Consider the following 17,425-nt stretch of genomic DNA (forward strand, 5'->3'; position numbering starts at 1 on the left):
GAGTTAATGTAAGCTAAATTATTATTTTGCTTAAATTTACACCCTTCTAAGCTGAAAAACATGTCGGTTTAGGATCTGTTTATTAGACAGTAAGGAAAGGTCTCTAGTTTCAACCACTACAGCAAAGAAAGCCAAGTAATTCCTACATCATTTTAATTCTACTCAAAGCTTTTAAAACTACTTGAGAAAAGGGGCACTAGAATACACATCTCACAGATATATACAGACAATAAATAGATACACACACACAAAATACAAATTTAGAACCAGTTTTAGGCTGTTGGGATCTGTTTTTTTAATAACTACTGAGAGAATACACCCAAAAGATGAAAGAAGACGGCCGTACATTCTTGAAGCATGTGAAAATGCAATCTGATCTTCAGGCAAAAAGCACCCTCATAACATGCAACTCTTTAATTAATGTTGTATTTAATAATACGCTGGCTAACAACAGTAACAAAGAATGCTTAATGAAGGTTTGTTTAGAACATGACCCTCGTGGCTGGCTCTGTATTCGCCTCTGTACTGCAACCTTAATGATTTTTCTTTCTTGCTTTTGACAGCTAGCAACAAGAATCCTGCCTTCAGGACATTTCACAAAATACATTTATTCTAGTGATGCAATGTTTGTAGTTTTGATACTGCTGAGGAGCTTCACAAAGAAGAGCTTTCTAAGAAACCATACGAATAGTCAACAAATCTGTGTTGGACAAATGTATCACTCAAAGTTCATTATTTTTTTACTGTACCTCAGAACTCAAACTCTCTTCAAACGTATAATTCACCTCAGATTTGATGGTTGCTCGTGTTCGTCTCACCACTTGTAATCCCTAAGCATATGGAAATTCAGCAACTCTTGAAAAATTCTTCAGTAATTTAAAATTAGTATTATCTTTAAACCTTATTTTTTAAAAAAATCACTTCTGCAAAACATCTACATTTTTCAATATGTAAATGGTTTTAGAGGTGTGAAGAAAATGTCTTTAATATACAGTGCTGATAAGCAACAGAAACCTGAGTTCAAAAACTTGCTTCCTTAAAAGAAGCAACAGCTGCCACACAGACATAAGTGAGATATAAGGGAAGGGGCGGGGGGGGACACACCCAAACCCCCTCCAAGCAGAGAACACCAAAAATCTGCCTCTTGTCTGTGTCATCAATTTGCTAAAATAGATTTAATAGAAATAATACACAAATATTGTTCTCCCTTCTTTTTTTCTTTCTTTTTCAAGGAACTTTTTTGTTAAACTCCAGATCCCCCACACTAGCATTTAATAAACAGAGGGGGGAAAAAATGGATTTATCTAAGAGCGTTAAGCAAAATTATATAAAAGTAAATAAAACAACTTAACCATATGCAACTTTTCTTGAAAAAAAAACAACTATAATTAATGTCAGGTCAAGTCAAATATCAGAAGTAAAGCCAGTGGTTTTGAGATTGAATTTACTTACCTTGGCCCTCTGAGGGCAGTGTTACCTAACGCACGATTAGAAGCATCAGCAGACTATTTGATTAAGTCAGTAGACACTAGTAAATGTAAAGCACTTCTGTTAAATACTTACTTCTGATTTCATGATAACAAATTTGCAATACAGTTCAATGCTACTGTAAAAAATAAATGTTTGAAAAAAAACTAAAAAGTGTACTTGTCCTCATGATTCAATTTCGGCCTTCAGTCTAATGTAAATGTGTAATTATACATCATGCAAAAGATTTTACAAAATCTTATTGCATACCAAAAAATTAACTGCAATTTTTCCTAACATGCCTTAGCATTTTAAAAGCTATTTTTATTATATTCTCCCTCCCAAGTGTTTGCTGGCAGTTCAAAGAAAAGCAGAATTTGGAACTAACGCTTTTTGATTCTGTCTGATACTGCAAGACGGTGATTATTTATTTATACTGTTTTCTTCCCACAGTTCCCCGTAATGCTAAATGACATTTTGAGCACATCTGTACTTACATTAGACAAAGGAATTTTTCCAGTCACAACTGGGAAATAGGAAACAATTCATGCTACGTGTGGGCATCGGCTTATACCACAGCTGAGCTTCCATTAAGTTTCCCGCATATTGGGGAATTAAGGTGAGAAGCTCAAGTGCCCTTCACTGTCCAAGCTATCACAACGATCCGGTGCAGATATAAAGACTGCTCAGTTTATCTGTAGCTGCGCACAGTAGTGCGGCCAGAAACCCCTGAAAACTACAGAGACGTTAAGATTGTGCAGAAGGCGGCAAGCAGCCTCGGGAACAAGCTCTAGAAGTTCCTCCGCTGAGCAAGGAGAGAGGAAGGCGGGCACAGCCCTCTCCTCCATGCCAGCCAAGGTGCGCTGAAGAGCAGGCAAACGGTAGGATCTTCTTCCCCGAAGCAGCAGTAGGTAGTGAGCAAAGACAAGGGCTCTTGCGAGTAAAACAGAGTGATGCCAAGCGGAGAGATGGAGTCATCGTGCAGGGCGAGGCCACAGAGCAGCGATCCGTGGTCTCGGCATCCGCCTGGTGCAGCTAAAGCTATGGGGAGGACCGAGCTTCTCAATGGGAAGTCTTGCCCTGCTCTTACTGTGGGCTTCTCTTCCCTCCAGGCTCTGAATGCAACCTACAAGCATGCTCCAGCTAGAGGTTCACGAGGGTGCAAATCACCACCCACCCTGATCTTTTCAGTACAACTACTGGAGTGAGTCAGTGTCCTACCTTGTATAAATGCAACGGTACTTCAGCTCCTGCTGTTTATTCAACCCTTTCCTGTTGCATTAATAATCTCTTCTCGAAAATATCTAAATATCTAGAGGAAAATATTCAATAATAGAGACGCATACCACTATTCAAATGTCAATGCAGTTTTCAAAGTGGGCATCTACAATATCCACACAAAATTGCTGATGTGTTTTGGCATCTCATGGAAAGTAAATGTTCACAGCATATGGATTTTCAGATGCACAAGGTTTTGTCCTCCTAAAAAATTGTACCAGAAATACTGAATTAGCTGACATCCTGACAAATTGAGAATTGACCTTTATCATGTCCATTTTGAGCCAACAGGAAGAAAAACTTGCCAGTTTCAACATCACTCTCACTTCCCCTTCATTCTTGAAGGATAAGAATTAGAACAATAAATAAATTAAATAGCAGCTGATATTAACACATGCTGTCTGGAATAAGAGAGTCCTGTATTGCATCAGCATCCCTGAACAACAAAGGAGATCAATATTTTCTAAATATGTCTGCTGTTTAGGAATGGAAAACCAAGGTCTATTTCCAAGAAACATTTATGGATACTGCTCACATTTTAAAAATTTCTCTCTTCCATAAGGCTTTGTAGGATCAAAGCCCAAAATGCTACACTATTTAGCTGCTTCTCAAAGCAGTTATGCAGTTTTTAACGGTATTGAGATGTATTTGTGCTAAATGAAAAAAAAAATTTAGACTACTGCCTTACATATTTTTTAAATAGCTAAAAACCTTCACATTCTCAGTACTTTCAAATATTTATAATTTTATATAGGATTATCAGCATCAAGTGGTACTTCATATAACAGAAAAAAATGTTACTTTCTTCTGTTTTTATCAAGTGCTAGTAGACCAAAGGATCTTTTTCAGATTTTGAAAGTATTTTAAAAGCAGGACAACCATACAAGTATTCATCTATAAATTACACTGAATAAGACAGTCAGCTACAGCGGCAATGATTTAAATTCATGTACAAATGTGTATATTAAATCAAGTTATTAAGTTTTAAATGCTTTTTTCATATAGCTAACGTGAATTAAACATCTTAATATTCTCTAGTTACAACTTTTTGTAAAACAGCCAACTATAGTTTACACAAGAAATCTCAAACTTTCCATTGTTTGCAAAAGAGTATGATAAGTTTGACAATAGCATGATCATTCAGCTGAGCTTCTTTGACAGATTAATGTGTTGTCAAAAATTATGTGACTTTCTCGTCTTAAAACTGGTATACCTGCCAGCATGTTTTCGCAAAGCAAACTGTCTCACTTTTAAAACTGGCACATTGCAGTAATTTTAAAATAGCCACTCAGAACTTTCTCCTTGTCACTAGGTGTGCTCCTAGCCCCAGACCTTGCCAGGTGCCAAACAGCTAGCACCAACATCGTTCACCTACGTTTCTTCCTCAAGCACATCACTAAAGTCAACCTTCTTGCTATTCATTTAGCCTGCATCATCTGCAAACAACCGGTCCAAGATATGCAGAAGCATCCCTCAAACTACTTGAGTTAAAAGAACAGCTCCGTTACTGCTGTAGTCATAAGAACACTTTGGTTGCATGAGATGCGTCATGATAAGCAGCAGTGCAGCACTACCTTGAGTGACTTGGACATCACACCACCACCGACAGAACACAGAAAATGTCACACAATTCTGCGGAGGAGAACCGACAAGCCAACTAACAGGCAAAACAAACAAACAAACAAACAAAAAAAAAAAAAAAAGGGGGGAGTTCTCCATTTGCAGTGCTGTTGACCTCTGTCCAGGCTCTGATGCAAAAATCAGAACCTGGGTAGGAGGCAACCACACCTGAATTTTCAGTTAAAATCAAGTTGACATAACCCAAAACTAACTTAGTCCACTCAGCCATGGTGATGATACAAGGGAATATCAAATGCTCTCATCAGCAGTTACTGTTATCAATGATCTACAGACCAGGTGCTTATTAGAACTATAATGGAAGACAGAAGAAAAGGGGTTCCTTCACTTTCAGAATCACAGAATCACGAAGGTTGGAAAAGACCTTTAAGATCATCAAGTCCAACCATCAACCCAAGACCACCACGCCCACTAAACCATGTCCTGAAGTGCGACATCCACACGTTTTTTGAATACTTCCAGTGATGGTGACTCCACCACCTCCCTGAGTGGCCCATTCCAATGTTTGACCACTATCTCAGTAAAGAAATTTTTTCTAATATCTAGTCTAAACCTCCCCTTTCAGTGAGGCACTGGTGGGAAGGGTGGATAGGTTCATTCAGGTAATATTTAAGTCATGTTGTGACTGACCAAAAAACTCTGATATATACTGGTAACTGGAAGACATGTCTGCAACCTCAACCACTATTTCATTTTCCATTTTCCAGTTCAATATAGATATCAGAATGCTAAATTTGCATCTAATATTCAAGAAGAAAATCCATTTTTTTTAAAGTTTCCATTTTTATCTTTAAAGTAAGAGATCACCTGGATAAGATAATACTTTCGTTTAGCCTTCTGGGGCTAACTTAACTTCCCCCTGTGCTTGCATTCTTTTTCACATTATCCTGGAAACTCAGCAGCAGCAATCACCAAACAAGAATTATAAAGGATTTTAGTGGAAGAGAGAAAACCATATTCCTATAGAGCAATCCAAATTTATTTTACATGCAACTGCCAAACAGGAAAATATAAGTTATGCCTGACCAGCTCCTTGCCTTTGGAGAAAGAACTGAAAATGAGATCAAGTGAAAGAGCAAATTAGTTGCTAATCTCATTCTAACCCCTGCATTTACTTGTCCGCTATATAATACCAGACAGTCACCGATTGGCACTTTCTGCACGAGAAAAGCTCAGGATGCAATAGTAGGGGTATGCAACGTATCAGTCTTGAGGTAGACAGACAAAGCTATGTAAGAACTTGTGTAGCACCTGTCCACCAAATGTCTGAGACTGAAAGAACTGCATTACTCTCTCTACTTTCACAAGTACCAAATTTATCAAGTAGTTGTGTTTTTTTTTTTTAAACCCACCACATGGAGAAATCAGAAGTTTTCTTCCCTACAAGAAAAGGCTCTTTTTAAGAATAAACAACGGAGGGAGGGAAGATATTAAACTCCTGAACTAATTAACAGAAGTAAAGGAGGCGGTGGGGGACAATGATAATTAATATGTACCCTCCTCCTAACCAAATCTCCACATACATTCATTCTGTATATGCACACACAACAGCAGCATCATAAACCGTCTCAAGTTCTTGCCATTATTCAGTTCGACATCTGCACATGTTTATGCGTCTCTCCAAACAACCTCTTGAACACCCTGCTGGAGCTGTCATTTTTTTCTTCTCCCTATCTGGCAGATGGCAAGTCAACAATCGGCATCAACAGCAGCCGAATATCTCCCCCCTCCATCCGACCCCCCTAAACAGACACAATAATAACTTCTTTGTGCTTCCCCACAATGCAGCTGCTTAAACCATTTCGCTACAAGGCTGCTTTGCCTTAATAAAAAAAAAAAAAAAAAAAAAAATCCCTTCTGTCAAGTCTAAAAAGCAGCATAATGTTAAGCAAGCTAAAGCCACAGCACAGCTGCAAACGGGCAGACACATTGACAGCTCCTCCCTTAACAAAGCCCTGTGAATTGAAGGGGGTTCATCTGAGGCTCACACAGTAATTAGTATAAAAAAGTCCGACAGCCTCTATTATGCTAGGAAAAAAAAACTGGACAGAACTGGGCTGCTGTTTTGCGTCAAGAGTTCTGCTGCAGAGCAGATAAATCATGTTGGGTTTTTTTCCTCTCTTTTTAAAGACAGTAATAAGGAGGATGAGAGAAGCTAATTTGAAAACTTGGACACAGTAATTGTACCATATGGTGAGCATTTATCCCTTCTGAAATACACGCTAACAGTCACTTACATGCACAGTGCTTTGTTTTACAGTTGTTATTCTCTCTACCATATTCATAAAATGGATCTGAATATCCGATACTCCAGAGAAGTTGTGTGTAATTAGCAGCAAAACTGCCTGAGCTTAATATATTGGCCTACCATAGCAATCTAGTTAATTGCAGAAAATCCCATGCCCCCAAATTTAAATAGTGTCCACTTCAAGGATTTTTTATTTCTCTCAAACTGGCTAAATATCACACATAATAAAGTACAGAGAAGTAATTTATTGACACTAATACTCCTTGATACTGTTGGCTCTAAAACACATGAGCGGGAGGTATTTTCCTTTTCGTCCATGCAGTACAAGGGAATTAATCCAAGAACCATTTAACAGTAACCACAAAACATTTCAGGTCCATCGTACGTGGGAAAGGAATTGCTCCGTAAACTTAAAAGGTGAAACTGAACTTCAGCACAGGGCACGGGAGGGAGACAAAGACTTCAAATCCGCTCCCCCACCTCCACCCCCATTTTCTTCCTGGACCGTATTTTCCAGTGTTTTTCTTAGCGATCCAAACCCCTCACTCATGAGGGCCTTCAAAATTTGGAAAATATACCATCTAACCCTCAGGGGCCGCTTGCTCTTTACCACATACTTCCAGCTTTTCACCCTATTCCTGCCGCCAAAATCATCCTGGAACTGCAGAAGACAAGGAACCAGTTGAGTGGAGTTGGGAAAACACAGGCTGCTTTAGATAACGCAAACACCGTAGTTAAATGGCAAAATTCAAAAATCTTAGAAGTACTGCTTACAGAAAATAAGATGTAATGAACTTCCAAGCAAGGGAAAGAAAAAACTCAAGCAAAATAAAAGATGAAAATTCGGTGAGAAATTACTAGACATAGAATGAAGTCTGTAACTGAGGATAATGGTATGTGCGAAGAACGGGAATGGTTTCTGTCTATCAGTCTTTACCTCGGAAGACAACAACAGAAATCTGCTTCAGGTAACAGACAACTATTTTCAATGTCTCTGGATCAAAAAGGAGGTATCAGAGCAGAGCGCTAGGTATTAAGGAGTTCCAGAACTAGGCAAAATACCTCCACAATTACTAAGAAATTGTAAGTGAGGTGAAAACTACTGCCAAAAACCGGCCACCTTTCAATGATAACAGTTAAACGAAGGATTATAAATGGAGAACTATACCACACCCCCCTAAGAAGAACCAAAAAAAAAAAAAGGGGGGGGGGAGGGCCCAGAGGTCAAGTCAATTGGCTGGATGGTAATCAAAGAAAACTGTTTATAATTCTGTTTTTAATCATACACTCAAATAACGCAAACTGACATAAAAGAAACAAGGCAGTACTGCCTTTGAGTCGAAAAATCACGCCCATCGTACATGTGGGACTTCTTTAAGAATGTTAAGAAAATAAAGTGGATAAAGACTAACTGACACAATTTATTTCAACCTTTAGAAAGCTTTTAATAAGTTTAAGGAAAGAGTAGTTGTGTGGAAGAAAAAAGCTGTGTGGTGGAACAGAACAGAAATAGGAAACTGGGTAGAAAGACGACAGCAAAATAGGATTATACAGTCAAATTTCAATATGTGATGCTCTACAGTTCTCAGTTAGGAACATTTTTAGTTAATATATACAGCAATGATCTGGGATCACCACTGCATGTACTGCAAGGCAGTCAAACTATGCAAGTTTATTCAGAATGTTAAGAATTTCAGAGTGGCAAAGCTATGCTAGTGAGCTGAGAAACACCAGATGAAATGCAGTGCAGAATTACTCGAATTAATAAACACACACAGGAATAACCTGAAATACACATACACTGTGTTTAGTTTTAAATTAACCACTAAAGAGCAATTAATGTAACCTTTGCATTAGTATGCAGTACTGAGAAGCAAAGAAAATAAAGTATTATCACTTGTAAAGGTAAACAACTTTAGGAATACTGAAAACTTTATCATTCCATGATAAAGAAAGAAATTGTAGTTTTTCAAACTATTTTTTTTTTAAAATAACAAGAGAACAGAAGGGCTTCAGCAACAAAACACACAAAAAAATAACTGGAGTTAGAGAGAAGCAGAATGAGGCGAGAGAGACTGGATTAGGCTTCAGTTTCAAAGGAAGGACTACGACAGAAGGATTTAATGTCACAAATGGCCAACAGTAGAGTATCGGTCATCTCACAGCAACACATTTTCAGAAGAGTTCAGGAACAGATTTTTTCAAACATTCAGCACCTACAGTCCCAACTGGATTCTGTAAGATCACCACGTAACTAGCGGTTTGCACCATGGCAATGCCAGTCATTCTCCCACCAGTTCAGCACCCAACACCTACTAGCACCTTTAGGAAAAGACAGCCTTCTCCTTGAACGCTGTGAGGCATCTCCAAACTTATGTGGGAACTTTTTTCTTAAAAAAAAAATAAAACTTCACATTCAGGAAATTGGAGTAAAGGAATATTCAACATAGGCAGGTTCTTCCTTTAATTGCTATCCATTTTTGTCCTAGCACGAATCTGGTACTAGCCAGGGAGCACTGATGGTGAATTAAAAGTCCCAGTCCTTGGCCACTTTGGTTCCCCTTAAATCCAATCTACTACCAGCCCGGTGCATTTGGGAAGCCAGGGAACGCTTGCGAAGGAAGGGTGCAGTGTATCCCACGTCCCACTCCACTGCATCAGCACTGGCATCCACGCAGCTGAGGCAGGTCTACAAAACAATCTAACCACAAACACACCCCCAGAAAATAGGTTTTGACCAGATCAAAACAATTTCAGTTCACTGTACAGCTATTATCAGCACAAAGGAGAGAAGGGGAGTAATTGGCTGGGGGCAAGAGAGATGCAAGGGACAAGGGGCATCAGCATGAACTTACGCAAGATTAACAACTGATTAACCAGACTGCTGGTCTACCATGTGACTGCAAGTCTTGTTTTCCAGTTAAGCTAGAAAATCAGGTGCAAGTTATTCAAATGTCTAAGATCAACTGCATCTCTAAGCAACGATGCCACAATAGTTCTGATGCAATATTAAATCAAGAATTTCCCTAATACAATTTCACATTCCGTACAAGCAAAGTATATTCTGACATATGCATCAGAATACATTCTGACAACATTTTCTTTACACATGTACACAGAAATTACAGATAAAAAAATATGTAAACTCTAAGGAATATGTACAAATCTCTGTACTCTAGCAAATAATTAAAAAATCACTTAAAATGTGCAATTTGGAAAAAAAAGATAGAAATAAAATACTTTGACATGCATTCGTGAAGTAGTTATTACAATTTAATGATATTAACAAAATCTTAGCAACTCAGAGATCCCAATATAAATTGGTATTTTGAGTTAGCCATGCAATACTTCCCATACTAGAAACAGTGCCAAGAAGATAACAACAATTTGGTCAGTATTTTCTTAAATTTGCAGGCTATAATTAAAGGAATAGAAGCAAAAAATAAGTCAAGTTTTTAACCTCAGGACTCTATATATTTCTAAAATATTTTACTGCCTTAAAATGAATAAAACTGCTCATAACCCTCATAAGGATCATAACACAGTTCAATTTTTAATATACATATTTTACATATTTTTATCTTGCATTATTTTATTATATTACAATTGCAATGCATATTCAGGCAAGTGAGGTCTTGCAAAAAAGTCTTTTGTTTCAAGTTTTTCCAGTCTTCTGAATTAAAAGAAAGCTTGACTGAGAAGCAGAAATGCGAAATTCTGGACCCTGAAATTTTATGAGCACAAAATTTTTGCCTCATTTTCAGTCACTTTAGAAACTTTTAAAACAGAGCTTTATGAACCCCACAATTCCAGCCACCAGATGGAACTGAAAGATGACTGACCTGGATAAGACATATAAATTTATCTAGCCAATCTCAGGATGATGTTTGTTACTGCTTTTCTGCTAACAGACACACATTTTATGACTTCTCTGCTATGAGCATACTTTTTTTTCCTAATCTGAATTACTGGAAAGTTTTTAATGACTTCACCTCCAAAATAGTTTTGATGCAAAAGGCAGTCGAATAACTTATAGGATGACCTTAAACAGATCTCAGCAAACTCTACAATTATTTTATTCAATGCAAAAGTCAAATTTCATACAACAGAAAACACTGATAATCTCCTCCTGCACCTGGCCTTTCTGAAATTCTGATTATACGTACAATAATTAACTGGCACCAAATATTTAACATTTGTGACACCAAAATAATAGGGACCAATAAGGAAGACCAATAAGGAACTGTAATTTTAAAAAAATATATTTGCATTATTATTGAATTTACTAAACAAATTTGATATGGTTTTAGTGGACATTTTTTCCTCTAGAAAGTAAATAGCACAATTTTCTAATTAATAAAAACAAAATGGAAACTGACTTACAACACTGACTTCAAAATCCTTGTGAAAGTCTGTACTGGTGATGTCACAAATGCTGTCACATCTGAGCGGGTATTGTCTGTAGAAGGTTCAGAAATGTCCATTTTAATCAAAACATTTATTAAAGGTAGTTGTGACTTTTGTTTTTATTTTAATGAACTACAAAATTCCTTAAGAATCATGGTTGCAACTCCCTTGAAAAATAATAAATTAGCTAAAATCTAAATAGATGAAATACAAGGATCTGATCTATAATGGATATAGAAACCCATGTAAGAGTGAGGGGCAATCCATACTTCATGCTTCCATCAGCCTTTAATAATGATGTTTGCATAACACTGAGGTAACGCTCACGTCTTCTAATTTGCTTAAAACGAACTACAAATTCTTTCCTCAGAGTACTAAAATGCCAGTGATAAAGTACTACACGACAGAAAACACAGTTTCTCCAAGCTTGCAGTTATTTTTAAATCAAACCCCTTAACTTCATGATCCTTCAAAGCCACATATTATCTTCCATTTCTCCCCGCTGCAAACACGAACTACTCAGTGATTGCTTCTCTTACGCCAAGAAATCCTCACAGCACTGGTCCAAATCCCAGAGACACAAACTTAAAAGAGATGGGGACACTTGTTCACTTAGATGCAAGTTTTAAGTGTCTGAAAAAACCCTTCCCTTCTCTCCTTTCTCCCCGTGCAGTTTGGGAGCATGGCACTGCCAGAAGGACCATGCTGTCCTTTGGGAAGGGATTTGAGCTGTGTGGGGGCTTCAAGAACTCCTAAACATTCATCTACCTATTTAGAGCATTTATAGCTTAACTATTTACATACTTAGATTTCTTTTGATGCAAGTCATCTATGTTCTATAATCATTTCTGTATGTCCCCAGTAAAGATAAACAAACAAAGAAGCCCTTCCAATAAAGACTTACAGTGAGAAAAATAAATTCAGGTACCGAACTTCTCAAAACAACTTTTAAAATTTCCTATCTGTGACATAAGAACTGGAACAAATGACAACAGAATAAAGCTATGCTTTTATTTCAAATTCCGAAGAGGAAAGGGAAAAAAACCCAAACATCTCATGCCAGAATGAGGTACGAGGACATATGGGCAGTCTATCACCTGACTACCAAACAGCAGAACTAAAGCTGACACACGTTTGTTAATCCCGAGAGGTAAAACGCTGCTTTGTCTTCCGGGGGTCGTGCTGCAGATGAGTGCCCGTTACGATGCTGATGCATTTTTCCATGCTGTCGTTCCCCGGGGAATTTGAGTTCCCCACCAGGGAGAAGCGACACAAATCTTTCATCTCTTCTAGGAGTCTTCCATATTCTTGTTTACCAAGTGTGCACACAAGAAAGCCAGCATTAGCAGCACGGCTAAAACAGTTGTAACAAAAGGGTTTCTTCTGGATGTCTGTAGTTTAGTTCAGTTACATTTTATACCAAGACTATTTAGATTGTCAGTGACGGCTTGATCTTGTACCAACAGATCACAGTTTGGTAAGGAATGACCGTAAGGAATGACTAAGGAAGGATAAGGAAATCTAGTGACATGATTATTCGTTACAGACAGCAAGCCCTCTTCAGACAATCTGAGATGATTAAGGGGAGCAACACTTCCCAGAGATCCGGGCATTCTCTAATGTACTTTTATCACACTCCTCCAGTTCCAACAAAACCCCTCGGAGAATTCTAGGTGCAATTTCTCATTATACCTCAGCTGATCCAGCTGAGGAGAAAACCTGCCTCCTCCTTCCAGTCCTGCCGTCCAGTGGTCTCCCTTGTCACTTGTGCAGCACGCTAGTCCAACAGGGGAAAAAAAAAGGTATAAAAAGAAAACATCCTCTGGGTACTGTTTTCCAAACTTCTCTCTCCCTGACACACTGGGCATCTGTTTAAAGGATCTGGTAACGCGAGTACCGAGTGGGAGAGCTGTACGTGTCCCTCCTGTTGACTGTAGAAGCACCAAAGCAGAACACACAGCTTCTTGCTGCGGCCCCTGTTTGTAAAAGGATGGTCCTGCTGCCCTGTTGCATCCTTCACGCACATTTGCTCCTTAGGTGAAAGTGCAGAAATAGTAACAGCCCTGCCTTCATTTAAGGAGGAAAATTAACAGAGACTTACACAATACTTCTAGCGCGCGCTCTCTCTCTATGTCTGTATTTCTGCTACCACAAACACAACATTTTTATTCTTAATCTAGCAACACTCCACACGCTAGAGAAAGTGCCTTTACAGTATCTTTAAACAACTCCACTTACTTAACATGTCAAAACAACACTAACAAATTACTTTATTACCATGAATCAGTACCTTCACATAGTCCTTTTCAGTGTAAAGGACTAATGGGCTTAACTTAATGAGAAAACAAAAATACACAGCAAAGGAAGCATGTGGACACTCCACATTTACTAAGAGAGCTCTAACTGTCCATGATATTGAGCACAAAAGTGCCAAACTGGTGGCAACAGCAGTACCCAGCTAAGAAAGACTATCAAACACACTAGGAACTACAGTAGTTTTATCTCTTAATATTCATACAGTGTTTCTCAAATAACATGTCAGCGGGGACCTCAGCAAAGAGCAACTGGATTTTTACTGTTTCGTTTGAACAACACTCTGAGCAAGTCTTGGACAAATTCTCAACAAGTTCACATTTCACCGCTAATCTGGGTATCTTGTGTGTGAATCTGTATAGGACATTGTGTAATTTTATTCATGGTATCACAAATTTTAAGACAAAAAGGAACATCTCATCATTTCAGTATGAACTCTTCAAGGAAAGAGGCCACAGAATTTTTCCCCATTATGCATATCCTTGTCAAAAACTATTTGTTTTTTTAGTGCTTACCTTCTAAAATGCACTCTGTCTTATTTTGAGGGTATAAAGATGCTCTCCTTAGAGTTTTTCAGATCTTTCTCTTAGTCACCCTCATCTTGGTTCTGAACACATCTGGATTCAATATTCATTCACAGAGCTCCACTACTCCTTATACTGCCACATGAGAGAGCTCCTTACATTTCCCCATTAAGGTTCCTTCTCATGGCAAGGCAATCCCATACCCCTCAATATCCACACAGGTTCTCAGAATCTCATGTTCTAAAGCCATTCTCTCCAATGCTGAAAATATTATCATTTTTTTCCTCTACTATTTCTCCAGGATGTAAATATTCATTTTACTATTAAATATTAAAAGAGAAACTGGAATGGAACTCATAATTCCCATCTCCCTATGCTAATTTACTTCTCTGTATTCTTACTGTGCATCTTGAGAGGCTGCAAAGAAACCATTTTCGGCAGAACTTGACTAGGAACCCTCAAGAATTACAAGCATTAAAGAACCTAAAGATTTTAACTCAATGGGTCTCAAAATTTTCAGTTCATGGAACCCTAACATTTTCCAGAAGAAGCATGGAGTCCTAAATATCAAGAGAAATGCTGTGTCCTATTCCCTTAACAGGTTGGCTGGGTTTTTTTCAGTAACCTTTTGTAGACTCTTCCAAAGCAGTCCACAGATACCCCAGATCTGCAAACAGGATCCCTTTAACTACTATTAACTTCTTATTTAAACTAATACTACTTCTCCATCTCCCATTAATCTATCTGAACGCTTCATAAGTAGGTTTAGCACTAGAGTGGAAGAAAGCTGCCCAAGTAAATCTGATATGCAAATATTCAACATCAACAGAAAAATATAGGTAAAAAAAGTAAAAGAGGAAAAAAACAGAAGGCGGTAGCAAAGGATTAGCTCCAAAGACCTTACAAACAGCTTCTTGCAAATGGTGCTCATCATCAACAGCAGGAAGCCAGACAAGCAATCAGTGGGACTGCTCAATAACAAAAGCACAAAAAGGAAACTCAAGGATAATAAAGCCACAGCAGAGATTCAGATTGTTCACCCTGGTCTTTACTGCTGAACACACTGGAAAGATACCCAAACCCTGTAGTAGACAAGTGAAAGCTAGATGATTTAACGTAAATGTGCAGGAATTATTAAATGTCAGTAAGTCACCAAGACTGGATGACAGTCAGCCAGGAGTGCTGAAGGAACTGAAAGGTGAAAGCACAGAGATGCTGGCCAAGGCGTACAACCCATCACTACGAATGGCCACATGCCCAGGAGACTGATAGATTGCCAACACAACTTCAAACAAAAAGAGGCTCTAGAAAGGATCCCATAAACTATCTGAGAGTTTGACTCCTGCTTCTGGTAAGTCACCAGAGTCTACAGTAAGACCACAGAGCACATGGATCTGTTGGGAAAGAGCCATCACAGCTGCTGTGAAGGGAAAGTCTGCCTCACTGAACTAATGGACTTCTACGAGAGGGGGGATAAACATGAAGGCAGAGGGCATCCAGTAGGTATAATGTGTTTGTCAAGGTTCATCTCCAAATACAATTAAAGAAACTAGGTTGTCACAGGATTGGAGAAGAGTCTGAAAGTTGTGTAAGGAAGAGGAAACAAAACACAAAGCTTAAAGGTCACTTTTCAGCCTAAGACAGACAGGAGATCCCCCAGGGATCCCTGCTGGGATCGTTTTTATATGACATCTTCATCAATGACCTGGACAGTGGTGTGATCCATGAAACGTTAAAGCTTACAGATGATACTACGCTGTAGTGGATAGTCAAATGCCGTGTCAATGGCACAGAAAAACTGAAGAATCTCACAGAACTGAGGGAGCAAAGGTGGCAAATGAACATTGGGTACATAACTGTGATGTAATGTATCTAGGGAAAAAAAAAATCTAAACTATGCCTCACAATGTTTACCTTAGAACCACAAATTATAGTTTAGTTGAGCCCTGGAGTTACCACTGACAGCTCTACGAAATTGTTAAGTTCATGTACAGCAGTAGCCAAAACAAACTGACAAGATGTCGGGCATGTCAGAAAGGATACTGACAAGAAGAGAAAGGACGTCATTTTGCTGACACAGGAAACACTGCTGTGCCCACATCTTCATTACCCTGCACAGTCTTGTCTCCGCATCTCAGGAAGAAGGTAATGGAATTATGAGAAAATATAGAGAAGGACAACAAAAATGATCCCGGGGATGGAGCAACCGCCTTTTCTAAGAGACAATGAAAAGACAGGGGCTCTTGTTCACAGAGGAGAAGGCTGACGTTTACAAACTCATGAAGGCAGTAGGTAAATGCAGAAGTGCTGTTCACCAAATTCCACAATACAGTATTTACGGCACTTGGTGAAACAGGTCCATAAACAGATAATAGAAGGATCACAGAGAGATATACCATCTAACTTTACTAATACAACAGTTCTGGACACTGGGAAAGCACAAGGTGGATGAAAGGCAAGAAAACGGCGAAGCTTGCCAGCTCTCCCTAAACAGCATCTCCTCTGCCACTGCTGCAGACAGAATACTGGGCAAGATGGGACACTGGTACGACTCAGCAGGCTTTTTCTTATGTTACGATTACTTGAAATAAGTTTTCCTGGTTTGTAAGCCAACTGCCTTGCAACAATTTAAAAGCATGATTTCTTCTCCTCTCTGCTGTACACATGAAGAACTCCTCTTTTCTTATTTAGCCTCAGTAATTGCAATTCATTCAAGCTATACTCATAGGTCACACTCCCTAAATCACTGATGACTCTCATTGCTGGTCTCTGTTCATAGTCTTTGTAACCTTGAACTGCAGCATCCAGAAACGGATGCAGTTGTCCAGCTAAGACCTTAAGTGCTCAATGGAGCAGAAGGATGCATCGTACAGGCTCTATTATCATTTATGCATGCCTGTGTTCGCCTTCTTCACAACAGTGAGATATAATTAATATCCAGCTTGTGACCCACAGTACCTACTGGACTTTTTTCTGAAGAGCTACTTACCTAGCCACCCATTCTCCATCCATTTCTTTGTAAAGTAGATCATTCTAGAGTACATGTCAACTTGCTCCCCCTGAATAGCTTCCAGCTCCTCACACACCACATCGATAACGTTCTGAGTTCTAATTCCATCCTCCAGCACACTTGCAGTCCCTTTCATCTTGGAGACATCTCAAAACATTAATGATCGTTCTCTTTTCCATTACCTCATCAATGAAAGTACTGCCTAAGCAGAAGTCAGGAAACAGCCTAACAAAATTCTACTCCATATTTACTTCCTTTTTGATACTGAACCTTTAATAATTACTCAGCACAGTTTTGTAACAGTTTTGCTCTTAGAAACAAGCCTCACAGTTGTTCAATCTAATGTGTGTGTCTCCTCTTTCCTTATGAAAATGGTATTCACAGAATATCAGAAGCCTGACTAAATCCAAGACACGACATCCAAAGCTTCTCTACTATACACAGACTGCTACCTTGTCAATAAAAGGAAATTTGATTCATTTGATACAATTTAACTTTGCCAAATCCACAGTGACTCATCTCATTATTTTCTAGATGTTC

The 17,425-nt window shown here is 38.6% G+C and overlaps 1 protein-coding gene across 1 annotated transcript in view; it reads right to left on the bottom strand.

Moving 5' to 3' along the window:
* LOC104623744 (RAC-gamma serine/threonine-protein kinase-like) overlaps window positions 1-17,021 on the bottom strand; it is a gene marked incomplete at its 3' end in the record, with an annotated part of 41,342 nt that extends 24,321 nt beyond the window's left edge. Inside the window, exon 1 of the mRNA XM_010290916.1 lies at window positions 16,865-17,021. Within this exon, the coding sequence (XP_010289218.1) occupies window positions 16,865-17,021 (157 nt within the window). The remainder of the gene's footprint in view (window positions 1-16,864) is intronic.
* Between the last annotated feature and the right edge of the window lie 404 nt (window positions 17,022-17,425).

Source organism: Phaethon lepturus, unplaced genomic scaffold (assembly GCF_000687285.1).
Source record: "Phaethon lepturus isolate BGI_N335 unplaced genomic scaffold, ASM68728v1 scaffold20967, whole genome shotgun sequence".
Lineage (NCBI taxonomy): Eukaryota > Metazoa > Chordata > Aves > Phaethontiformes > Phaethontidae > Phaethon > Phaethon lepturus.